This window comes from Oncorhynchus nerka, linkage group LG2 (assembly GCF_034236695.1).
Source record: "Oncorhynchus nerka isolate Pitt River linkage group LG2, Oner_Uvic_2.0, whole genome shotgun sequence".
In the NCBI taxonomy this organism is placed as follows: Eukaryota; Metazoa; Chordata; class Actinopteri; order Salmoniformes; family Salmonidae; genus Oncorhynchus; species Oncorhynchus nerka.
The window spans coordinates 66,728,684-66,754,468 of record NC_088397.1 but is presented as its reverse complement, the minus strand read 5'-3'; the positions used below and the strand labels follow the sequence as shown (position 1 = coordinate 66,754,468).

Sequence of the window (25,785 nt, the reverse complement as noted above, 5' to 3'; positions counted from 1 at the left end):
TCATGTCACCAACATATTTTATTTAACAGCTGATTGGTTGTCTGAAAGTCCATTGTTGGGAGAACACAGATGCCTGCAGTCCTAAACACACTGAGGACCCCTTTAAGTTATTGCTGTCCAAATTCTATTTAACGGATAGGAGCCTTGTGAACAGCAACAATTTCAAGTTTCATAAATTTAGCACCTTTCATACACATCACATTTTGCATCACGCAGTGTGCTTTTAAGAAAAAACAAAAGCAATTTCAATGCAGGACCGTAATACCATACAGGACAGGTAGTCTAAGGATAAGTCATAGCGGGGCAGTCGAGGGGGTCCATTCAGTCAGCAATCAAATTTTCTCCTAAACTACAGCAATATTATCCAGAAATGTACGAATGGTCAGGGCCTCGCCACGTCATACATATTTAAAATTTCAGATGTGACTAAAGTAAAACTAAAAGTGCCTCCTTTTTAAACAGGTTGCAGGATTAAAAGGCCGCTGTTGCTTTTGTGTGACGAGTGGGCACAGCACACCTTTATCAGGATGAGACTTCTCAGAGAAAAAGGGGTACCCTTCCCACAATATTTATTTGTACAGTGAAGCAAACATTTGTACATTTGGTTCTCTGTTCCAGTAAATACTACACTTTTGACTACTTTAACACCCTATAAGTGAATTTGTGCACTTGCGGAGAAGGAAAAAAAACTAGACTCAGTGCTTTCATTTCTAAATGATAAAACAGATGTACGAAATATCACTCAGTGTCATTCTGTACTGTCACCTCATGAAACATTTGATCTCAAATCCAAAATGCTGGAAAATAGAGCAAATGTACATATTTTAGCTTCACTGTCCAAATAAATACAGAGGGCAGTGTATGAATGAGAGAGTTAGCATGCTGGGCTTCATAAAGAGCAGGCGCTAAGGTCTGACTGAACTCGTCTATGAAAATAAATAGCCTCTGCCACAGCTTACATCAAGGCCCAGTAAACAGGACCGTGATCAATTAAACACAGGCCCTGCAAGCCAACCCAGAGGAAGACTAAAATGAGAGGGCCTGAGTGTGTTTGTTTCTGTGAGTGTGTAGAGGGAACACATCCAGTGTGACTTTCTAACTGGATCCATTCACAGGAGGTAGAAGGTCACAGGATCCACCGGTGTCATGTGTTGAATTGTGTGCATATCTCAATGTTAAATACAACTTTGCATAAATTCACCCCTGCACTGGAGCGTTATCATCACAGATACCACTCAGAGAGAACTCAAGGAGAGGTTTCTCTTTCCCCCAATCCGTCAGTGAAGTTGGTACAGTTCTTTACGATGTACAATTTGGAACACTTTGGTAAAAACAAGATTCTCATTTGGCTTTTTTTATTTTGTACTTTTCTAGTGGGTAACAGAAAAGTTTGTGTTAATAATACCTATGCATTTTAGGGTACAACTAACATTCTGTTTGTCCAGTGAGAGGATTCTTTGCCTTCTATTCCCCTTATTTTTTCCAAACGAGTAAACTAGGTTTCATACATCAGCAGGCCACCAGCTCTGGGAGGGAGTCTCGAGGGTCACGCATCCAACAAGGCTTTTGGCTCTTTGTGACGATGTATGAGCAAAATAAAACACAGGGCTGGGGGGAGTTAATAATATCGACTGAGAAGTCTTATGTCACTGAAGTAGCTTGGTGTGTGCATCAAAGTATCTCTTTTGTCATTATTTTCTGCTTCAGTGCATGTCCCTGAACATCAGCGCTGCTCAGTTGGTATCCATGTGATCGGCTGCTTCAGCGGTGACACCCCCGAGAGAGGCAGAGGGCGGAGGCTTGGCAGGGACGTCGCCCGCGTCTCTGCGTTGGTAAAATAGCACGTAGGCTGCTTTTGTCTGTGGAGGGGAGAGGTGGAGATAGTGTTACACTGTAGCAACACTGACAACACCAAAGGACAGGAAGTCAATGGGAGCTTTCATCACTGCTGACGTTATTAATTAATAGACACGGGACACATGGAACAACAGACTGAGCATAACAAACATTAGCAACACCTTCCTAATATTGGGATGTGTCAAGTTGGCTGGATGTCCATTGTATGGTGGACCATTCTTGATACACACGGGAAACTGTTGAGCATGAAAAACCCAGCAGAGTTAGAGTTCTTGACAAACCAGTGTGCCTGGCACCTACTACCACACCCTGTTCTTCTTCCGATGGCATTGAGGATAACACCACATCAGTCATTGGGTTTATCAATAAGTGCATCGAGGACGTCGTGCCCAGAGACTGTATGTACATACCTCAACCAGAAGCCATGGATTACAGGCAACATTCTCACTGAGCTAAAGGGTAGAGCTGCCGCTTTCAAGGTGCAGGACTCTAACCCAGAAGCATATAAGAAATCCTGCAATGCCCTCCGACGAACCATCAAACAGGCGAAGCATCAATACAGGGCTAAGATTGAATCGTACTACACCGGCTCCGACGCTCGTCTTCTGTGGCAGTGCTTGCAAACTATTACAGACTACAAAGCGAAGCACAGCCGTGAGCTGCCCAGTGACACAAGCCTACCAGAGAAGCTAAATAACTTCTATGCTCGCTTCGAGGCAAGTAGCACTGAAACATGCATGAGAGCATTAGCTGTTCCGGTCGACTGTGTGATCACGCTCTCCGTAGCCGACGTGAGTAAGACCTTTAAACAGGTCAACATACACAAGGCTGCGGGGCCAGACGGATTACCAGGACATGTGCTCCGGGCATGTGTCTTCACTGACATTTTCAACATCTCCCTGATTGAGTCTGTAATACCAACATGTTTCAAGCAGACCACCATAGTCCCTGTGCCCAAGAACACGAAGGCAACCTGCCTAAATCACTATAGACCTGTAGCACTCACATCCATGAAGTGCTTTGAAAGGCTGGTCATGGCTCACATCAACACTATTATCCCAGAAACTCTAGACCCTCTCCAATTTGCATACCGCCCAAACAGATCCACAGATGATGCAATCTCTATTGCACTCCACACTGCCCTTTCCCACCTGGACAAAAGGAACACCTATGTGAGAATGCTATTCATTGACAACAGCTCAGCATTCAACACCATGGTGCCCTCAAAGCTCATCACTAAGCCAAGGATCCTGGGACTAAACACCTCCCACTGCAACTGGATCCTGGACTTCCTGGTGGGCCGCCCCCCAGGTGGTGAGGGTAGGTAGCAACACATCTGCCACACTGATCATCAACACTGGAGCCCCTCAGGGGTGCGTGCTCAGTCTGCTCCTGTACTCCCTGTTCACCCACAACTGCATGGCCAGGCACGACTCCAATAGCATCATTAGGTTTGCAGACGACACAACAGTGGTAGGCCTGATCACAGACAACAACGAGACCGCCTATAGGGAGGAGGTCAGAGACCTGGCCGGTTGCTGGCAGAATAACAACCTATCCCTCAACGTAATCAAGACAAAGGAGATGATTGTGGACTACAGGAAATGGAGGACAAAGCACACCCCCATTCTCATCGACGGGGCTGTAGTGGAGCAGGTTGAGAGCTTCAAGTTCCTTGGTGTCTACATCACCAACAAACTAGAATGGTCCAAACACACCAAGACAGTCATGAAAAGGTCACAACAAAGCCTATTCCCCTCAGGAAACTAAAAAGATTTGACATGGGTCCTCAGATCCTCAAAAGATTCTACAGCTGAAAAACTGGTTGCATCACTGCCTGGTACGGCAACTGCTCGGCCTCCGACAGCAAGGCACTACAGAGGGTAGTGCGTACGGCCGAGTACATCACTGGGGCTAAGCTGCCTGCCATCTAGGACCTCTACACCAGACGGTGTCAAGAGGAAGGCCCTAAAAATTGTCAAAGACCCCACCACCCCAGTCAGACTGTTCTCTCTACTACCTCATGGCAAGTGGTACAGGAGTGCAAAGTCTAGGACAAAAAGGCTTCTCAACAGATTTGACCACCAAGCCATAAGACTCCTGAACAGGTAATCAAATGGCTACCCGGACTATTTGCATTGCCTGCACCCCAACAACCCCTCTTTTATGCTGCTGCTGCTACTACTCTGTTTATCATATATGCAGTCACTTTAACTTTACATTCAATTATCCCAACCAACCAGTGACCCCGCACATTGGCTAACCGGGCTATCTGCATTGTGTCCCGCCACCCACCACCTGCCAAACCCCTCTTTTATGCTACTGCTACTCTCTGGTTATCATATATGCAGTCACTTTAACCATATCTACATGTACATACACTACCTCAATTAGCCCGACTAACCGGTGCCTGTATATAGCCTCGCTACTGTTTTCACAGTCTTTTTATTTCTTTACATACCTATTGTTCACCGAATACCTTCTTAAAAAAATAATAATAATTGCACTGTTGGTTGGAGCCTGTAAGTAAGCATTTCACTGTAAGGTCTACTACACCTGTTGTATTCAGAGCACATGGCAAATAAACTTTGATTAATTTGATTTGATTCAAAGGCACTATATATTTTGTCTTGCCCATTCGCCCTCAATTGCACACTTACAAAACCCATGCCTCAATTATTTAAAAAAAACTTTCTTTAACCTCTCTCCTCACCTTCATCTACACTGATTAAAGTGGAATTAACAAGTGGCATCAATAAGGGATCATAGCTTTCACCTGGATTTACCTGGTCAGTCTGTCATGGAAAGATAAGGTGTTCTTAATGTTTTGTATACTCTGTGTATAGCTTTCAAACGGGTAATAACGAGTCCCACGTCATAGAAATGTATATTCATAATCACATTTTCTAAAAAAACATATAGAGTTACACATGAAAGTAAGGGTTGAGGTGGCTCACTCACCACAATCTGATCCTCTGAGGCAGCTGAGACACTGCTGTCATCAAAGTAATGCCACTTCCCATCAGCTTTGTTCTTGCCGTAGGCTGTGTCTGCAGGTAAAAGATATTGGAGGAACATTATAAAACTATGGTCATGGTGGACTAAAGTTGAGCTAGGATGACTATCTGATGAACTGGTTTCCACTAGCAGGCCTGGTTAGTCACCAAACAAGAGCTTGGCTAAAACACACAAAAAGGTTTGAGCAAATCGAAATTGACATCAAAGTTGACAGTGAGTAAGTGGGAACCAACAGCCTAATTAAATACTGCTGATTATAAGCTCAGTTTCCTTAGAGAGAAGGCATAAGCCAGACACCTTATCTGTTATCATACATTCTGCATAGTTGGCCTGCTTCAGGTTGCCAGGTACTAAAACAAATACCTATGTTAGCAGATAGTAGTATTCAAATAACAGGAACAGAGTGAATATAAAAAGAACAATGGCCTCCGATCAACTGCAGTTAAACCTGCCTTTCAGCAAACTGTTCTCTGTTTTCCCAGCAGTGCAGAGCGATTAACTCCAATTTCGGTTATTTCATTTTTTTCTTTCTATGAGTTCAATTCACAATTTCTCCAGAGATGAATCAGATCAAGCCCAAACTGTGTGATGTAGTATGGAGTTGTAGTTTCCAACAGGCCAATATTTTACATAGTTTAGCACAGAAAACATGGTAATTAACTACAATGACTATCATCCATTGCGCGCCTACTTGTTCGTCTGTGGACAGACAAAGAGGGAGAGAAGAGACAGAACACATGCGATCGAGAGGGGTAGAAAGCAGTTGCTTTGCAAGGCATCTACCTGGAGATACATTATCTAAGTGATCAATAGATGGTATTCATAAAAGTATGCCTTATTTACTTTGAAGAACTAATAAAATTGTGATTTTTGTCAGCTCTATAGAGATGAGGTGTAAATGTAAAAACAAAACAAATGTAAAATACACAACTGAAATAGAATGTGACTTAATGATGGTTAATAAGTGATAAACAGTAATAGGCAGTCACTACCATCATGGTACTTTTATTAATTGTTTTATTCTGTGTTACAGCACTTAAATGCACTAAGCATTATGTGGGTTAATGCTGAACAAAAATTGAAACCGAAATGTGATTTTTTTAAATAATCGAATCTGAACCAACCTCAAAAAGCACCAATTGCTTCACACTATTTCCCAGGTAAACAGAAATATAAAATGTAACAAAGTGAGAGCGGACTGTGTCATTCATGTGGGTGGGGTAGGGTGTGTGTACTGTGTATCTCATTATCTAGGTCTGCAATAAGGATGGACCTGACCAGGGTGTTGCTAGCAGAGGCAAACATTACTCACAGTGGCCTCCTCCCATTCCTCCATAGTGGTTGGAGACTGCTATGAGGTCATAAACATAGGGGCCGGCCTTGGGGTCACACACAAACTCAGACATGTTCAGGTCCCTGTGTGGAGAGAGAAGACATGTCATCAGCAAAACCTGCCTTTTACACCCATATACAATAACTGACAGCTAGAAACATAAGCACAGGGCTGTACAGAAATACATTTTTTATTATATCAAATGTGATTAATATTGGACATGTCATCAGCACTGAACCCAGTGTGGGGGGGATGATGGTCAGCCAGAACTACAGCTGATATGATGGTGAGAGGGGTGAGGTACAACAGATGGCTCTGTCGGTCTCAAAACTCCTCAGTAAGCATGAGTCAGGTTCTTGGACGCAGCAGTGGTTGTCTATGTCAGCAACATTTAGTTCTACATCTTGCTGGATAATGTGACTCAGTAGGGGTCAGTGAACACAGGGAGGCTCCCAGGCATTCAGCGAGACAACCTCCACACAGGTTGCTTTTATACCACGGCACAGCATTCCACTGGCTTCATGTCACCACCTGGAGAATAACTTGGGTATTCTGCAATTGGAAAATACATTTATTTTTATGGTTTAGTTGAAAGGCCTTTTTTGTGATTGTGAAATTTTCTTGTGAGCAGTTATTACCGGATAGCATATATGGTTAGAATTATCTTTGTCTGTTGGAGTGTGACGTCAATCTCCCTGACAGTTTAGACACACTTCACAAATATGTGACCATGATTTCCTCAAAATGGACAAAGACCTTTTTCTGACATATCTAGCAAACCAGCACCCTCTAGTGTAAAAGCTGTCAATACCGTGGGTCCATAAAAGTTTACTACAAAATCAAAAGGATGCTTTCATAACTTCACCTCTTAAAGTACAAAGAATAAAGAGCACAATGTCCCTTCTTAATGTGATGAATTGATGAATAAGAGTGGTTTACAAACCAACAAATTATCACTAAATCTAAAACAAACAAATGTTTTACTATCTGGTCCAAAGAACAGAAAATACAAGAGACTATATAGGTGTCCATTTTGATAATATACCTGTTGATCCACCCAGTACAACACGCATTCTTGGTGTTTTGATTGATGAATTGTCATGGAAACACAAAGACAACCTCCAAGATCAGCAAAAATGCCAGGATACTTGGCAAAATTAGATATCTCAAACAGAAGCACTTCTCTGTCTCTATTACATAATGATCTCCCCGTTCATCAGTTACTTAACATTATATGGGCCAGCACACCATACCAAACTACTATCAATCTGTCACCTGCAGAAACACTCTGTAAGAATAATAACACCTGCCGGTTTTAGAGACCATTCTAGGGAAGGGCATTTTACCTTTTTTGACTGTTCGAGTACAGGGCCGATTTTTTAATAATTGGAAAAAAACTAAAACATGTATAATGGAATAAAATAGCGCGAAGTGATTCGGATCTCAGGTCTGGAATAGATTTTCTCAAAGAGTGATCATTTGAAATGACAAGATGAAAGACATTTGTCAGGGTTACAAACCAAAATCAGTCTTCTTTGCGATATAGAGACATTCAGTTGAGTTTATTATGCCTGTTCCTTGGAATTTCTAAACAATTATACATTGAACATGGCATGGGAATGAATTATGGCCAGGACATCTGCTTGGTGAGTAGGCCCAGGCTTAATGATTCTGATGAAAATATGCTTAGTCTTTATCAAACTAATGTTTTTGATTATTTTTATTGTGGAACCTTAATTTTTAGGGGGGATGCAATTATTCCAAACTGATACAATCATAATTCATCCCCATGTTGGAACACATATTTCCCCACTTCAGTCAACCAGTCCATTTTGAATTTGTGATAAAACTGTCATAATTTGGCAAGGAATGTAGCTTGTGTATCCCATCAGTTAGATACATTTATATAGGCATTTATTTTGTGTAAGCGCACACAGCACGCATGTGTAGGCAGCATTCGGAACACAATTGAGTGAGTCGGACATGGAGGGGAAAGGGAATATAGGGAGCAGAACTTTGTGATGCTTGGCTTACTTTTTGTTGTGTCCCGCAAACACCACATGTACAAATGGAACACTAGAGTCAAAGTATATTAAAGTTGTCTTCAAGACAACATTGACAAAATAGGTTCAGTATTTTTTATATTTTATATCTGGTAAAGACTGAGTTTTGACTAGGTTCGAATACTCAATTACTTATGCCCCTCCCTAGACCATACTGCACATGACTTTAAAAACAAAAAGAGAACTCCTGAATATTTAGAAAATTAATTCTTTAAAAAGTTGCTCCATTTTTTTTTACGGCTCTTTAAAATCAGTTTTACACTCTTTCTTCTAATTCACCACCACATATAAATTCAATAAGTACTCAACAAGAAACAGACAACATCTACGTCACCCACATTCAAGAACAACCAATTCTGAATTACCTACAGAGGCTCTATGATCTGGCACTCACTCCCAACTGATTTTGCCAAGCTATCCCGTCATTGTTTGATTTTCTTTTTTAAAGAGTACCTACTGTACATCACAGTTCTACATCCCCAGTAGCTGGACTTTTACTATTACTAACTATTTATATGTGTGCAAATAAACTAAACTAAAAGAGGACACGTATCTGTCAGAACCTCTTGGCATAGTGCTGCCTGTACCTGACAGGGAAGTCCACCACAGTGTCCAGCTTGTCCCTCCAGCAGCGGTTGTATGAGAAACGCTTTAGGTGGACCACCAGGATGCGAGGCAACGACCACAAGTCAAACTTCTTTGTGGCTTGTTGGTGCTTCTTACAGGTCGGGCAATACCTGTTAGGACAAGGTGAGGCATCGTTGATATCAGTGAAACAGACAGAAACACAGAAAACAACATTATAAAGTAGTGGTTTCAATGATTTAGCGAGTAGAGTAATGAAGGCCTGTTTCTCTTGCGCCTGGTCTCACCATGGGTCATGCTCTCCTAGCGTCTCCATGGTGGTGAAGAGCTCCATGCATTCCCTCAGAGCCACTGTGGCTTTCTTCTTCTGGGCCTGCAGCATGCTCTCGTGCTTCTCATAGGCCTACAGTACGCACAGAGGATAGAGGACTGAGTCACACAGACAGATACACACTGTATAGACATAGACTGGCATCCACATTTTGACATTAATAAAAGGGCTTTAGGTCATCCTAATCAAGTCAACTGAAACTGTACTGACCTCTGCTTCCTGATCGTCGTAACACAGTTTCTTTGTGTCCGAGTCCCAGTCAATCGCCACTGTGGAATGTGCTATGGAGGAGATTAGGAAGTTTGGTCAGCCCTCAACACACATCGAAAGACGGTTTTCTAATGGCAACTCAACAAACATATTTTAACCACATGACTTTAACTATAAACATGGTGAAAAAAGTTTAAAACATGTATTTCAAGACATTTTCTCCTCTTGTAACTGGTCAAAACACTGAAAACCAGAGGCGAGACTGAATACTAACTATTGAGTTTGAGGAAGTTTCCGTCACAAGGCAGTGGACTGATGTTGGCCGTTCCGTAGGAGTTGACCATGCTGAAGGAGAAGAGTTTGGGCGGGGTGCTGGAGCACTGTTTGGTTTTAGGGCCATTCTCCAGGTCTGAGGCTTCCTCCTCCTCCCCCGACTGTCCGTTCTCTGGCTCCGGGCTCACCTGGTGATCCATGGCCTCCTCCTCACCTGGAAGCAACACACACAAGTCTGAAATCCCAATATCAGATTCACACAAGCCATGTCATGTCAGCCCGTGGCAATGAAATATTGCACTTCTACATGAATGCAAAACTAAAATGTGCTTAGTACACAATTTATCATGGGATAATAAAGAAACCAATAGGTGTACGAGATGTAAATAACTGTGCTGCCTTTACTGCTGCTGGAGCACTCTGATCCATGTTGTTGCTTACCCTCACACACACCATTCCCGTTGGACCTGTTGGAGGTCCCGGAGTGGTTGCTGCCGTTGCTGGAGCTGCAGGACGCCCCTTCTGACAGGGGGCTACCTGCAGTGTTGTGATTGGAGGATGATGCGGAGCACTCAGCTGCCAGGCTGCAGCTGGCCGAGGAGGCAGAGGCATTCACCCTCCCCTCACTGGTGGAGCTCTGAGCGCGATTCACATAGCGCCTGGAACGGGAAAACAGTGGGTAAATATCGCACATTAACCTTTTGCCACGTGCTATTCCCACATTTAGCACACTAAGTACATGTTCAATATCTCAAGTCTATGTGCTGCATACTGTACATATGAGCAGAAGTGGAAACAAAAGCAGGCCCACAGACAGACAGTGTACCCACCCGATCCTCTCCAGCACCTTCTCGTAGAGCATGTCAGCAGCCAGGTTCTGCCGGGGAACAGTGATGAGGAGGGGCTGGCCGAACAGCATGGTTCCCGTGGAGCCGCCTGTGTGTTTGGAGTGGCGCTCTCTGAAGTACACAGGCAGGTTCATCCTCTCCCTGTCCTCCTCCGCCACCTCATACCTGGACCACAAACATGGAGAATGATACAGTAGCACACTTAGGGTGTTCCGTTTTTACGATTTTAATACATTTTGTATCTGTGGTGGATACTGTACAGTGCCTCCAGAAAGTATTCATACCTCTAGACATATTCCACATTTTGTTGTGTTACAGCCTGAATTCAAAATGGATAAAAACACATTTGTCACCCATCTACACACCATACCCCATAATGACAAAGCACAAATGTTTTGGAAAAATTTGGCAAATTTATTGAAAATACAGAAATATCTAATTTACTTAAGTATTCACACCTCTGAGTTATTACATGTTAGAACACATTTGGCAGTGATGCCCAGAAAGACAGACAACTGTAAAGTCTCTAAAAGCTTTCCACACCTGAATTGTAATATATGTGCACATTATATATTTTTTTAATTCTTCAAGCTCTGTCAATTTAGTTGCTGTAACTAGGCCACTCAGGAACATTCTGTCGTCTTGGTAAACAACTCCAGCATATATTTGGCCTTGTATTTTAGGTTACCATCGTGCGGAAAGGTGAATTTGTCTCCCAGTTTTCCTCAAAGGATTTTGCCTCTGCTTAGCTCTATTCTGTTTCTTTTTATCCTAAAGAACTTCCTGACAAGCATACCCATAACACGATGCAGCCACCACCATGCTTGAAAATATAAAAGAGTGATATGCTGATGTGTTGTGTTTGTGTATTCAGGCCATTAAGTTAATTTCTTTGCCACATTTTTAGTTTTACTTTAGTGCATTATTGCAAACAGGATGCACTTCCTTCTTTTCACACTGTAATTTAGGTTAGTATTGCAGAGTAACTAAAATGTTGATCCATCCTCAGTTTTCTTCTAATCATAGCCATTCAACTCTGTAACTGTTTTAATTGGCCTCATGGTGAAATCCTTGAGGGGTTTCCTTTCTCTCTGGCAACGAAGTTAGGAAGGACACCTGTATCTTTGTAGTGACAGTGTATTGAAACACCAGCCAAAGCGTAATTAATAACTTCACCATGCTCAAAGGGATATTCAATGTCTGCTTTTTTTGTTTTTTACCCATCTACCAATAGGTGCCCTTCTTTGTGAAGCACTGGAAAACCTCCCTGGTCTTTGTGGTTGAAATTCACTGCTCGACTGAGGGACCTTACAGACAATTGTATGTGTGGGGTACAGAGATGAGGCAGTCATTCAAAAGTCATGTTAAACACTATTATTGCTCACACAATGAGTCCATGCAACTTAAGTGACTTGTTAAGCAAATTTTTACTCATGAACTTATTTTGGCATGCCATAACAAAGGGGTTGAATAATTATTCACTCAAGAGATTTCAGCTTTTAATTAATTTGTAAACATAAAAAAAAAAAAAAATCCACATTGACATTATTGGGTATTATCTGTGTAACCCTTAGCGACACAACATCTCAATTTAATCCTTTTTAAAATCAGGCTGTAACAAAACGTTTAAAAAAAATCAAGGGTTGTGAATACTTTGAAGGCACTGTAAGTGGTTATTCTGTAAACTAATTTCCCTGGGACAATAAAGATACTGTTTGACATCTGCTCATACCCAACCACTGTTCAATATGTTATCTTCCAGTGCAAGAGAAGAGACCAGGCTTACACAAATATGTCATCTTTCTCCATGATTTGGTTGAGTCCGTCATCTCGTCTGTAGATCTTGTGGAACCGGTGATTGTAAACATCAGCCACCACCATCTAGGAAGACAGGAGGGAGCATTTATGGTTTCCTCTCAACTGGAGTACCTTTATCAGACCCGTCAGTGGCACAAAATGTTATCCTCACAATTGAAAAAAGGCTACAAAGCATTAAATAATTTTAATCTAATCTACACATTTACTGGCCGATAGAGTTGGGTGGTATCCACATTTTCATACCGTTTCTGTACTTTACTGGGGTATACAGTATTACCGGAAGCTATCTTTTTTTTTTTTTTGGTGTGTGAATTTCTCTAGTCTGGGCACCAGTCTTTAGCTAACGTTCCACTCCTTGCCACTCCATGCCATTGCCAAAGAGACTGGCATTTCGGCAATCACAACATTCAATATGCAACTGGATATACCTCAGAGTTGCTCATTGGTTGTTAGAAATAACATTAATATTTTCCATGGCAACATGTTGAACCTTAAAATAGGAATTAGAATTATAACAATGTCAAAAACAAATATTTAGCTGTTAGATAGGCAAGACGTTGTATTTTGAGGCTTAAAATCAATGCAAATAGGTTTTGTGGTTGGAATTGCAATGTGTTTAGATTGTTCGTAAATTCAATCTGGAGTGCTAGAGTACGCTCTGGGCATTTGTAAATTTAAGAGTGTTGTCAGATTGTCCATTCGTAAATTCAGAGTGTTTCGCTCTCGGAGCGTTCAGAGTGCACACTGGACGCTCTGGCCGAGGAGAAGGGTTGATCCGAGAGTTCTGACCCCACAAAGAGAGTCAAGCACCCAAGCTAACTGGCTAATGTTGGCTAGCTACTTCCAAACAACTCACTCTGCCAATTTTACTTGCCCTAGCAGAGCTGGTTAAGCTGTTTTCATGTTATCCATAGCATTGGGGAGTGTAGCTGTGGTGCTGCCAACAATTTAATTACGCTTTTTTTGCCAACATTTACTTAACACAGGCCATTATCAACAGGTGTTGAGCGTTCGTAAATTCATCAGTTATTCTGCACTCTGGCACAACTCAGACGAGAGTGCTCTGAAATCAGAGTAGATAGCCAGAATTTACGAAAGCACTCGTAGTTTCTGAATTTAGACGTGCTGTGTGGACAAACAAAAAACGGTTGCTTAGCAAACCCGATACCTCTGTTCTGAGGAGTGTTAAAAAAAAATTTTAACGGTGATATAGTCCAAATATTTGGATAATCATTGTGATTGAAGAATAGCTGAGGGTTATCGAATCAGGATCAACTCCTCTGATCTCCTTGAGCTTATTAACAATAGAAGATATTTGTAGATGGAAGAAAGGCCCGTCTCTGTTCGCTAAAGAGACTGGTACTCAGGCTAGAATGTCTCTGCTGTAACCAAGAAGCTTGATCTTGACACCAGGCATGGATGCCCCAAATCCCCCCTATTTAATTTTTTTACTGTATTGAAATGTCTAAATATATGCCAGAGTATTGCCAAGCCTACTGACCGATACTTAATCCTATCAAGTCACAACAAAAAATGTCATCATGAGCACACAAGCATAAAGGACATGTGTGCAAATGCCAGGCAGGGACTGTAAAAAGAGAGTCTAAAAGTACAATGGCCCTTATTCAACTAGCAGCACATAAAGGGTAAAGCTCTCACATTCTCAGCGAGGATTCCAGAAAGCCGGGACAAGGCGCTGCACAGGTCTGTCACTGAGCCAAGCTTGGGGACCACCACTCGGTACTGGAGATGAGAAAAAAAAAGAGATGCAGAGGGAGAGAAAGAGAAGGATGGAGACACAAATATTTTGACTTCGACACAGATGGTATGACTGCCGTCCACTCTGAAATCGAAGGCGTCGCAGCAGTATGTACAAAGACCACTGTTTCTAGGTCCCCATTAAAAAACTGGTCTTGTTTTGAGAACCACCTCAATGACTCAATGAGTATAGGCAAATATCTTATTTGCTTTGCAGACCTCATCACGAAAACAGAAACACAATAGGGGCACCTCTGAACATTAACCATACACAGACACTATATTTGAATAAAATTCAACTAGCCCAGATTTAAACTAATGAATGTTTTGTCTGAGGCTGTGCTTAAGAATATTAACACTACAGTTCAAAAGTTTGGGGTCACTTAGAAACGGTAGTGTAGATGGTCCACTAAGAGTATCAGATACCTTGACATTCTAATAACACCCAGCCACAGGGATATTGTTGGAGAGAATATGAAACCCTTTCTTCTAAAAATGAAGGACTTTGCTAGATGGTCAAATATATACATTTCATTATGGGGTAAAATGTATTCTATTAACATGATGCTGGCATCTGTAATATATTATCCTCTACCTCATCTCCCTCTATATATCCCAGATAATTACTTTGAAGATATTTACAGGCATGTTCTAGATTTTATTTGGGGTAACTCTCAGCAGTTTAGGTATAAAACATATATATATTTTTATATAAGTCAGTCTTCCCCCAAAAAAGGTGGATCTGGTCTCCATAACTTCAGGAAGTACTACTGGGCTATCAATGTCAAACATATCAGTATTTAGTTGTCATGTTGGAAGGGAGGGGCAAAACCCGGCTGGTACCAGATTTTGACCTGGCTTGGAATTTTTGGCAGAGTAAGACCACAACTGAACAATCACCCCACTGTTACAAACACTAGAACCTTGTGGGGTATAAATCTCCTCCGTGGCACAAAAAGAGTATCCTAATTGGATGTAATACATTTGAGGTACAGAATACATTATCTGTTAGATCTATTTGATGAGAATTCTAAGCAACTTTTAAGCTTTACCCAAATTACAGAGAAATATAAGATGCCACATATTGAATATTGGAGACACCTCCAGCTACGAAGTTATTTGTCAAAGTGGTTGGGAAACACCCTTACATGTCCCATAGCCAGCCCGATAAAATAAATCATTTATAATCTGCTACAGGAGCAATTGTCTGATCCTTTAAATAAGGATCAAGTACAAATGGGCAAAATATTTGGCTCTACATATATCCCACGAAGAGTGGAAATAATGCTTGTCTAATTTGAATACTATGTATAAAGAAATGGTAAACACATTTATTCAATTGGACTTCACAAAGTTAATACCAGAAGACCAAAGTTGGATATGTAAAGGTGATGATGCCTCTAATACACATCTCTGGTCATGTCAAGTGCTAAGAGATTGGTGGAATAATATACAACAAGTTGATTTTGAGGCTATTAAGAAAGTTCCTGATCACAGTAAAACTGTATATGTTAGTCATCATCTTCAGCTGTTGAGCCTATGTTTTCACTTCCTTTGAAAAGAGATGGCTTATCCTGGCCATCACAACTGCTAAGCACTTACTCTTAAGGCATTGGAAGAAAGAAGACCCCCCCCCCCCCCTCCCTTTGATGAACGGGCCAGTACCATAGCACAGCTGGCTAGCTATGAGAGTTTCTTACTCGCTTCTGGATAAACTACTTTGAATATACTTGGGGCCCCTTTCATTGCTTGCTCAAATGGACTTTAAAAGGTGAACTGTATCTAAAGTCAGTTTATAATGGGGTATAGCAGTGGTGCTATTATTTATTATATATTCGTTTTCTCTTGTTTTTGGTGTGTCTGATATCATTGTTTGGTTTTATATTACTCTGTGTTTGTCTTGTCCTTTTCGTCGTTGTTGTGAAATCCTTAATAAATAAAAACATATTGTTATAATAATGACAGTGTAACGACATTGAGGGGGAAACGCAGCACACATCCAGTGTGTGTGTATGTGTGTGTGTGTGTTACCTGTGTGGGTCTGGACTGGGGGTCAATGCGGACCAAGAACACCTCCATAGTGCGGTCCTTCTTCATGGGCAGAGGGAGTGTGAGGTAGCAGAATGGGTCAAAAGTCACAGAGATCTTGGCACATTCTGGACACACCAGAGTGGATTTGAACAGGCCATGGAATATGTCCACGATGATTGAGTCATTGCGCAGGCGATGATTAGTCCATGCTTCCTTAGCTACAATCTGTCAGTCAGAAGAAGGAAAATAAACTGTTAAGAGATTTGTACAGAGGTGATCACAAACGAGATAGGACTTAATGACAATGCTATGGGAAATCCTCCTTTCTAGCATCACCAAGATTGTGTGTATGTGTACCTCGTCTGGCCGCCCCCCCGCATCTTGCAGGGCCAGGTAAGGCTTCTTTTTAACACGGTTCAGATCTTCATGGAGCCCGTCCATCAGGAAGGCCAGCAACTCCTGGGAGTCCTGCTGCTGGTACCCTGAAAACTGGGGGGCGAAGCGACCCACTTGGGTCTGAGATAGAAGGGGAACACAGGGTGGAGGTTAGCAGACTGTGCAGCTTGTTAGTCACACGTGTTCTAGTAATTATGACAGAGTGTTTCATGCTCATTGCTGTCTGCAATGAGTTTGTAAATTAGAGAGCTGACAATTGGAAAATCTACTGGTCAAAAAGAGGATGAGGAAGGTGCACTCCAACAGAACTACATTGCAGTAACCTATAGAAATTCAGTCTCATGTATCCGTGGTGATGCTCACTTTAAAGGTGCGGGGAGCCACATAGCTGCTGCGGCTAAGCCACATCTGCTTGACCAGGTCTGCATAGGCCTCTGCGATCTCCCCCCTCATTCCTAATGGATTCTCCCGGTTGATCTCTGCCTCATACTGGTCATCTAGGAAGTACTCCGTGAGAGGACACGCGTTGCTCAGGCACTGCAACAAAACAGTGAGGTGAATAAGGGGGAAATATACAGTTCAAACTTTGTTTGGTGTGTGTGAGTCAGAGAGCCTGTCTATGTCTGGGAGTCTGTGGCCTGCTCTTCCACACCATCAACTGATTTAGAGAGGTAAGTACAGCTCGGTCTTAGACAAGGGATAATTGGATGTCTTAGACAAGGGAAATATGCTCTATAGCAAGACATATCCTGAAATTTAAATCAATAGTCAGGCATTCATTTGCTTAAATCACTGATCCCAGCGGGAGCTTATTAGAGACCGGCTTCTATTCGAGCCAGGCGTCTATTTCCTTAAGGCACACAGCTTTTGCTCATTTGCATAGTTAACTGAAGAACTGTAATATCCTATGCTTCACGGAGTCGTGGCTGAACGAGGACACGGTTAACATAAATCTAGCTGGTTTTTGTATGCATCGGCAGGACAGAACAGCAGCTTCTCGTAAACTCAAGGGTCTCTTTGTTAACAACAGCTGATGTGCAATCCTAATAATAAGAAAGTCTTGAGGTTCTGCTTGCCTGCTCACACCAACTCATTCAAGCGTTTTTCTTTACATTTACCATTTTGTACATTGTAGAATAATAGTGAAACAACATATAAAACAACATATGGAATCATGTTGTAACCAAGTGTTAAACAAATCAAAATATATTTTATATGAGATTCTGCAATGTAGCCACCCTTTGCCTTGACAGCTTTGCACACTCTTGGCATTCTCTCAACCAGCTCATGAGGTAGTCACCTGGAGTGCAATTTCAATTAACAGGTGTGCCTTGTTAAAAGATCATTTGTGGAATTTCTTTCCTTCTGAATGCGTTTGAGCCAATAAGTTGTGTTGTGACAAGGTAGGAGTGATATACAGAAGATGGCCCTATTTGGTAAAAGACCAAGTCCATATTATGGCAAGAACAGCTCAAATAAGCAAAGATAGTCACTGTGTACTTGTTTCTCATGTGACTATTTATATATTTTGAATTAAATCTGCATGGTTGGAAATGAACCCGTAAGTAAGCACTTCACTATTAGTCTACGAAGCATATGACATAATTTGATTTGTTTAATTTCAGCATTTTAATCCATTTCTTTCTTTCCTGCATTAAATGTGTTAGCATTTACACACTGTCAGGTTTCGGGGGGTTGTCTTTACTCCCGAAGACGTTTACTGTTTTTGTGCTTGCCAGTTAGCTAGCCGTTCTCAGCTGTCAGCAGTTTCTTACTAGAGATAACAGATTGCCAAAATGTTTGTGTCATTACGGAATTATTTGATGTAATAAATCAAACATTAAACCAAGTAAACAATTCATGGTAAACTCGTAAACAATTCATTTAGACTGGTGTTTATTTCTTTGAAAAGGGCTTTTATTTGCTGAAATGCGTGCCATTGCCCAGCTATTAAAAAAAGGCACAGGTGGCTATGGACTGAGTTTAATTTAGTTTTACAGTACCCAATATTTGCTGTGGGGTCCATATGAATTCTTTGTGCAGTACATGCTTATGTGAGTTTGCACACAGACCTTGTGTGTGTGTGTGTGGTACCTGAAGAGCGGAGTTCATAAAACAGGTGTTGCCTAGGTTACTGAGACCACAGAGGCCAGGTTGGGATGGTGACTCTCTGTAGTTGTAGGAGGAGCTATATGAATTGTAACCTCCCAATCTGTAGAAACAGTAAGGTTTAGTCCACTGTTTAACAGGTCAAACATCAATGGATTGTACAAATATTCCAAAACATACACTATCGGTCAAAAGTTTTAGAACACCTACTCATTCAAGGCTTTTTATTTTTACTATTTTCTACATTGTGGAATAATAGTGGAGACATCACAACTATGAAATAACACATATGGATTCATGTAGTAACCAAAAAAAAAAAAAAGTGTTAAACAAGTCAAAATATATTTTATATTTGAGCATCTTCAAAATAGCCAACCTTTGCCTTGAGGAAAGCTTTGCACACTCTTGGCATTCTCTCAACCAGCTTCACCTGGATTGCATTTCAATTTTAAAAAGTTACTAAAGGACACCAATAAGAAGAAGAGACTTGTTTGTGCCAAGAAACACAAGCAATGGACATTAGACTGGTGGAAATGTGTCCTTTGGTCTGATGAGTCCAATTTTGAGATTTTTGGTTCGAACCGCCGTGTCTTTGTGAGATGCAGAGTAGGTGAATGGATGATCTCTGCATGTGTGGTTCCCACCGTGAAGAACGGAGGAGGTGTGATGGTGCTTTGCTGGTGACTCTGTTGGTGATTTATTTACAATTCAAGGCACACTTAACCAGCACGGCTACCACAGCATTCTGCAGCGATACACCATCAAATCTGGTTTGCGCTTAGTGGGACTATCATTTGTTTTTCCAACAGGATAATGACCCAAAACACACCTCCAGGCTGTGTAAGGGCTATTTGACCAAGAAGGAGAATCATGGAGTGCTGCATCAGATGACCTGGCCTCCACAATCACCCAACCTCAAGCCAATTGAGATGGTTTGGGATGAGTCGGACAGCAGAGTGAAGGAAAAGCAACCAACAAGTGCTCAGCATATATGTGGGAACTCCAAGACTGTTGGAAAATCATTCCAGGTGAAGCTGGCTGAGAGAATGCCAAGAGTGTGCAAAGCTGTCATCAAGGCAAAGGGAGGCTATTTGAAGAATCTCAAATATAAAATATGGTTACTATATGATCCCATGTGTTATTTCATACAATGTACAAAATAGTAAAAATAAAGAAAAACCCTTGAAAGAGTAGGTGTTCTAAAACTTTTGACCGGTAGTGTAAATGGGACTCCATTGACTTGGTCTGACTGGCTAGTGATATCCCAGTGACTGCATATTATGGCATAGTGATAAAAACACAGTTTGCTTGCCTATTGCCAGAGGAGGTGCTGTTGTTCAGTGTATAGCCAGAGTTGCTGCTGCTGTCCCCATTTGTTACTGTTGAGGAGATGGTTGTCGACGAGTTGGAAGAGAGCTTTGGAGAGGTAGTGAAATTCCTGGATGTAGCCGTACTGGATCTGAATAACATGAACATAGACTTACTGGATAAGTTTCAGACACATTATCTGATATATACTATTTTCTGCATTCAAACATTAGGGTTGAGCGGTATCCAGATTTTCATATAGTTTCTCTCATCCCAGGAATTACGGTATTACCGTCTTAGTACACAAGGGGGCGACTGAAATGGTAAAAAGCCCATTGGATGTCTATTACCAGAATGCTAACAAAGTCAGCACAAAAGCTCATTTCCATGGAGGTTGCTAGCTAAATATGCTTACAAGAGCAAACTAAAATAAACAAAAAGCAAAGACAGGCAATCCAGCTCTGAATGTAATTTTGTAAATTTACAAGCAAATGTGAACGAGAGAGATTCTATGGGGGGAGCAGTCAGGCCGAGAACAGAGAGGAGGAAAGAAAACACACACAGAAAACCAAGATGGCAGCACCAGCTGTACAGATAACCCATCCAAACGGGCTTTGACTTCTGAAACACAGCAGAAAGCTAGCACAATTTGATGCCCTGTCACCTTATTAATTAAGTCACTTACTTTGATAACTAGCAAGTTAAACTTAAGGGAATTCTGTGTTTTTCCACAAGGCAAAAAATATAAAGTGTATAAGAAATATATTGCTGCCTTTTGTAAACACATATCTAAAATGCTTTTAAATTGTAATTTCTGCTCAGTATCAAACAAATGTTGTGCTTCCGTTACACTTCTCCACTCAGATAAAAATTCACGAATGGGCATTGTATTAGCAGACAGCACTCCTCTGACTGATGTGTTTGGTGTAGTCAGCCTACTTTTCTCTGTCAGAAAAACATTAGGAAATGTAGTCCGCTACATTCTTTCTACGATAAAACATTGGAAATATGATGGCCATGCATAGTTTTTGCAAAAAAGACCTTGCTTTTTCATTGTAAGCTCATTTACTTGGGTGGCTGCCAGCCAAATACTGTTGTACTTCGGTTGTTATCTGATGAAAATGAAGCTACTATCTGCCAAATGTGTTGCCCTAAAGTATTTTCTGCAAAGGAAAACTATAGTTGCATATCCCTGATTAGACTATTGAAGTAAATAAAACACTTTCTATATAAATAGCAACTCCTGTCAATACATAGCTGGACTCACCTGCTCCCACTTTCTCCCATTGTGCTATTTACAAACAAACATGACTGGCTCAACTGTTCTGGGGAACTATGGCAATCATGGCTTCATGTAAATGTAAAATAATGTGACAGGTAAAATAAAGAACGTGATCTGCTTTATCTCCTAACATATTGCACAAGTGGACTACAGGTATTTACTTAAAAAGTAGCTACAAATATTAAAACTTCAAAGGTTTTTCAACACCGTTGAAACTATCTCGTGGCTATTACCAAATACCCTGGTATATAGTATATCGCCCAAGCCTATCAGACAGAAAATCGTAAATGTGACAATTTAAGCCATTTTAGTCAACAAGTGGTGTTGCAAAGCTACAGGTAATTTATTAAAGTTACGTGAATCTTCTGTAATTTTTGTAATAAACAGAAAATCTATGACAATCTATCGTAATTTATACTTGGAATTTATTTTTATTTTTTATGTATTCATATATAATATTCATTTTTTCCCTGATATTTTCCACTAGACATTCAAGACGGTATCTAGTATGGTTCAAGAGAAAATAGCCTAATAATTAAAAAATTATCAACAATGGCATTATTTTCAATAAACTCTGCAACTATTCCAACTATTTACTTTTCACACCTGTCACCAGTTTGAGGCCAAAACATTGAAAACAAATACATATGGACATTGTAAAAACAATGTGTGTAAAAAAAAAAATTGTAAAGGATATTTCATGCTGAAACCCCCATATTAAAACACCAATGGGTTTCACTATGTTGATGGTTAATATTTAGGATAATTTCACAGCTTGGTCATTCTATTCTTTTTTATTTAAAAATCTTAATTATTTATTAAATTTGACATGAAATAAGGCTAAAGATAATATTACAGACGCCTGTGATAATCTGTAGTACCCAAAATGGCCACTAGACATCTTGTGCTAGATAACATAATATACTTGAAAGATAACAAAATTCTAGTACTTTCCTGATGAACTTCGAAAGATCCAGTAATATAGTGCCGCTTTGCAACCTTAGTCAAAGTCCTAGAATTGCAGATGGGTAACCATATAACGATAGACTTACTTTGGATGGGAGGCTTGTCTGGGCCACGTGCCGTCCTCGTTCTTGCATTCAATCACGAGCACCTGTGTGGGCATCACACTAGTGAGAGCCGTGCTGAACCCAGCTGATTTCAACAACTGTGTCATAACATAACATGTGTCATAACATACTCATACACATGTATGAATGTACATTTGACCGGCATTTTAGCTATGATGTGATGTTTGGGGGCACATAGTTAGTCAGTTATAAGCCTGCCTGACTGAGTGGCAGTGGAATGAGCCTGGCAAGCAGATCGTGAAAAACACCTGAGAAAATCAAATTTGGCAGTCTGCCTGGAAATGTATTCGTAAAACCAATACATTATCCTAATATTTTTCAGATTTTCTGTTCTCCTCTCATTTTAATTCAAGTACTTTTAAAGTATCTAGGTATTCCAGTATTGTAATTTCAAAGTGCCAAATTCAAGTACTTTAAGCACCTCAAGCGAACCCTGCTCATGAGATTATAAGTTACGACACCATTGCAGCTTCCCCTCAAAAATATTCACGTGTGCGGTGTGTCTAAAGAAGTAAGTGCCAGTGGGCAAAGGGTCTAGTTCTATCTGTGTGTGGCCTAGTAGTGAGTGAGCGGATTTGGATGTTGGGGTGGAGCCAGTACTCTACCTGGCCCTGGAAGAGACCAGCATCCTGTACGGTGCTGTCTGGCTTGTTCAGCTGCTCATACGTGTTGCTCATGTACTTGTTCCACAGTCGAGTCTCCTTCCCCGTTGGGATCTCAAATAGTGACCGCATCTCCTTCTCTATGGTGTCTGGACAGGGCACACACAATATTTAGTTAATTAAAAGTCAGAAGTGACTGAAGATGATACATATTTAGTTAGTTCACACGTTAGTTTGCTCTCTGGCTCACAGTACAGTACACTGTTCTCTCTCACCTATAGTGTCAGCTTTGCTGAAATGGCGTGTGACCACATTGTCCATGTTGTCATTCTCACACAAGTTGAGCTCCAAGAGATAGACCTCCACTTTACAGTGCTTGACAAACATGCCGTGTTCAACCACCTAGATAGAAAGCACAAGGTTAAAGAGAGAGACTAAAGCAAAAGAGTGAAAATATACATTTTTAAATGGTATCACCTTTCTGACGATGGGACGCTGGCCCTCAAGGCAACCATACCAGCTGACAAACTTGTTCCACGCCTCAGTGGGCACTAGGACATAGTCCAACTCATCTATAAGGTGCTCCTTCAGGATCTGGGTCTCATGGTCTAAGGAGAAAGAGAGTGTGTCAAGGTAAGTTTATGACAACAAGTATTTAGAGTGCTCGTTTATAACTAGTTTTGCACTTATTAGAATTATGCTCACAGCAGAGACAAAAGACAACACAGGCCTACACAAAGATTAAAATACAATGTGACATTTTGTGGAAGTGAATATGATGCCTGCATTACCTGAGAACAGGCCAGAGTTGTCAACAGGGCCGGGATAGAGACTGTGCTCTCCAACATTGTACATATCCCAACTGTCAAATCCCACATATTTCTTCCACTGCTTGAACCATCGACTATCAATCAGAAACCTGCAAAAAGAAGTGCTACTGTATTGAGTGGAATGATAACTTGCAGGTTAAAATGTATATCACACAACAGTAAAACAAATGTTTTATATAAACTTGCCCTGCATGCAGACAACCTGTGCGACTAGTTTCTAAATTATGTCTAACAATTGCTAGGTTTCAATCGGTGACATTATCAAGTGAATATTCCCAAATCTGCATAAAAGCAATATGCGCATTTTTAAACCAGAGATGTTTCCGTCAAATTGACTTCTTGCAGATAAGTCTGAATGATGACGTAGTGCATATAAAAATACATTTTGCGGTTATATTCCCATGTACCAAATAAAAAAATATTACAGAATAAAAAATAAAAATACATTTAATTAACGCAACATCCCACAATTTCAAAGATTTTACTGAGTTACAGTTCATATGAGGAAATCAGTCAATTGAAATAAATGTATTGGGCCCTAAACTATGGATTTCGCATGACTGGGAATATAGATACACTGCATTCGGAAAGTATTCAGACCCCTTCACTTTTACTACATTGTTACGCTACAGCCTTATTCTAAAGTGGATTAAATCATTTGTTGAGGCACAGTTCTGGGGAAGGGTACAAAAAAAATGTCTGCAGCATTGAAGGTCTCCAAACCACAGTGGCCTCCATCATTCTTAAAAGGAAGAAGTTAGGAACCTAGACTCTTCCTAGAGTCGGCCACCCGGCCAAACTGAGCAATCGTGGGAGAAGGGCCTTGGTCAGGGAGGTGAACAAGAACCTGATGGTCACTGACAAAGCTCCAGAGTTCCTCTGTGGAGATAGAACATTCCAGAAGGACAACCATCTCTGCAGCACTCCACCAATCAGGCATTTATGGTAGAGTGGCCAGACGGAAGCCACTCCTCAGTAAAGGCACATGACAGCCTGCTTGGAGATAGTCAAAAGGCACAGAATGGACAAAATTCTCTGGTCTGATGAAACCAAGATTGAACTCTTTGGCCTGAATGCCAAGCGTCACATCTGGAGGAAACCAGGCACCGCTCATCACCTGGCCAATACCATCTCTACGGTGAAGCATGGTGGTGGCAGTATCATGCTGTGGGGATGTTTTTCAGCGGGTAGGGACTGGGAGACTAGTCAGGATCAAGGGAAAGATGAACAGAGCAAAGTACAAGAGAGAGATCCTTGATGAAAATCCGCTGCAGAGTACTCAGGACCTCAGGCTGGGGCAAAGGTTCACCTTCCAACAGGACATTGACCCTAAGCATAGAGCCAAGACAACAGAGTGGCGGCTTTGGGACAAGTCTCTTTATGTCCCTAAGTGGCCCAGCCAGAGCCCGGACTTGAACACGATCGAATATCTCTGGAGAGACCTGAAAGGCAGGAAACAAGACTTCTACTACGATGATCCTCAACACTGGGGCTCCACAAGGGTGCGTACTCAGCCCCCTCCTGTACTCCCAGTTCACCAATGACTGCATGGCCAAGCACGCCACCAACGCAATCATCAAGTTCGCAGACTACACAATAGTAGTAGGCTTGATGACCAACAATGACAGCCTACAGGAAGGTGGTGAGGGCTCAGAGTGTGGTGCCAGGAAAATAACCTCTCACTCAATGTCAACAAATCAAAGAAGATGATCGTGGAACTTCAGGAAACAGCAGAGGGAGCACCCCTCTATCCACATCAACAGGACTGCAGTGGAGAAGGTGGAAAGCTTCAAGTTCCTCGGCGTACACAATCACTGACAAACTGAAACGGTCCACCCACACAGACAGTGTGGTGAAGGCGCAACAGAGCCTCTTCAACCCCAGGAGGCTGAAAACAAATTGGTTTGGGACCTAAAACCCTCACCAACTTCTACAGACACACAGAGGGTGGTGTGGTATGCCCAACGCATCACCGGGGGCAAACTACCTGCCCTCCAGGACACCTACAGCACCTAATGTCACAGGAAGGCCAAAAAGATCAT

The 25,785-nt window shown here is 41.4% G+C and overlaps 1 protein-coding gene across 1 annotated transcript in view; it reads right to left on the bottom strand.

Moving 5' to 3' along the window:
* LOC115140123 (ubiquitin carboxyl-terminal hydrolase 4-like) overlaps nt 1-25,785 on the bottom strand; it is a 33,310-nt gene continuing 7,525 nt past the window's right edge. The window contains exons 2-22 of the mRNA XM_029678245.2: nt 23,705-23,832; nt 23,391-23,521; nt 23,189-23,315; nt 22,917-23,062; nt 22,273-22,334; nt 19,943-20,089; nt 18,616-18,733; nt 16,885-17,058; nt 16,483-16,641; nt 16,126-16,350; nt 13,996-14,079; nt 12,305-12,399; nt 10,501-10,683; nt 10,112-10,329; nt 9,672-9,884; nt 9,398-9,468; nt 9,144-9,259; nt 8,859-9,008; nt 6,188-6,291; nt 4,819-4,907; nt 1-1,859 (exon numbers count right to left, since the gene is read on the bottom strand). Coding sequence (XP_029534105.2) covers nt 1,734-1,859; nt 4,819-4,907; nt 6,188-6,291; nt 8,859-9,008; nt 9,144-9,259; nt 9,398-9,468; nt 9,672-9,884; nt 10,112-10,329; nt 10,501-10,683; nt 12,305-12,399; nt 13,996-14,079; nt 16,126-16,350; nt 16,483-16,641; nt 16,885-17,058; nt 18,616-18,733; nt 19,943-20,089; nt 22,273-22,334; nt 22,917-23,062; nt 23,189-23,315; nt 23,391-23,521; nt 23,705-23,832 — 2,866 coding nt within the window. The 3' untranslated portion in view covers nt 1-1,733. The remainder of the gene's footprint in view (nt 1,860-4,818; nt 4,908-6,187; nt 6,292-8,858; nt 9,009-9,143; nt 9,260-9,397; nt 9,469-9,671; nt 9,885-10,111; nt 10,330-10,500; nt 10,684-12,304; nt 12,400-13,995; nt 14,080-16,125; nt 16,351-16,482; nt 16,642-16,884; nt 17,059-18,615; nt 18,734-19,942; nt 20,090-22,272; nt 22,335-22,916; nt 23,063-23,188; nt 23,316-23,390; nt 23,522-23,704; nt 23,833-25,785) is intronic.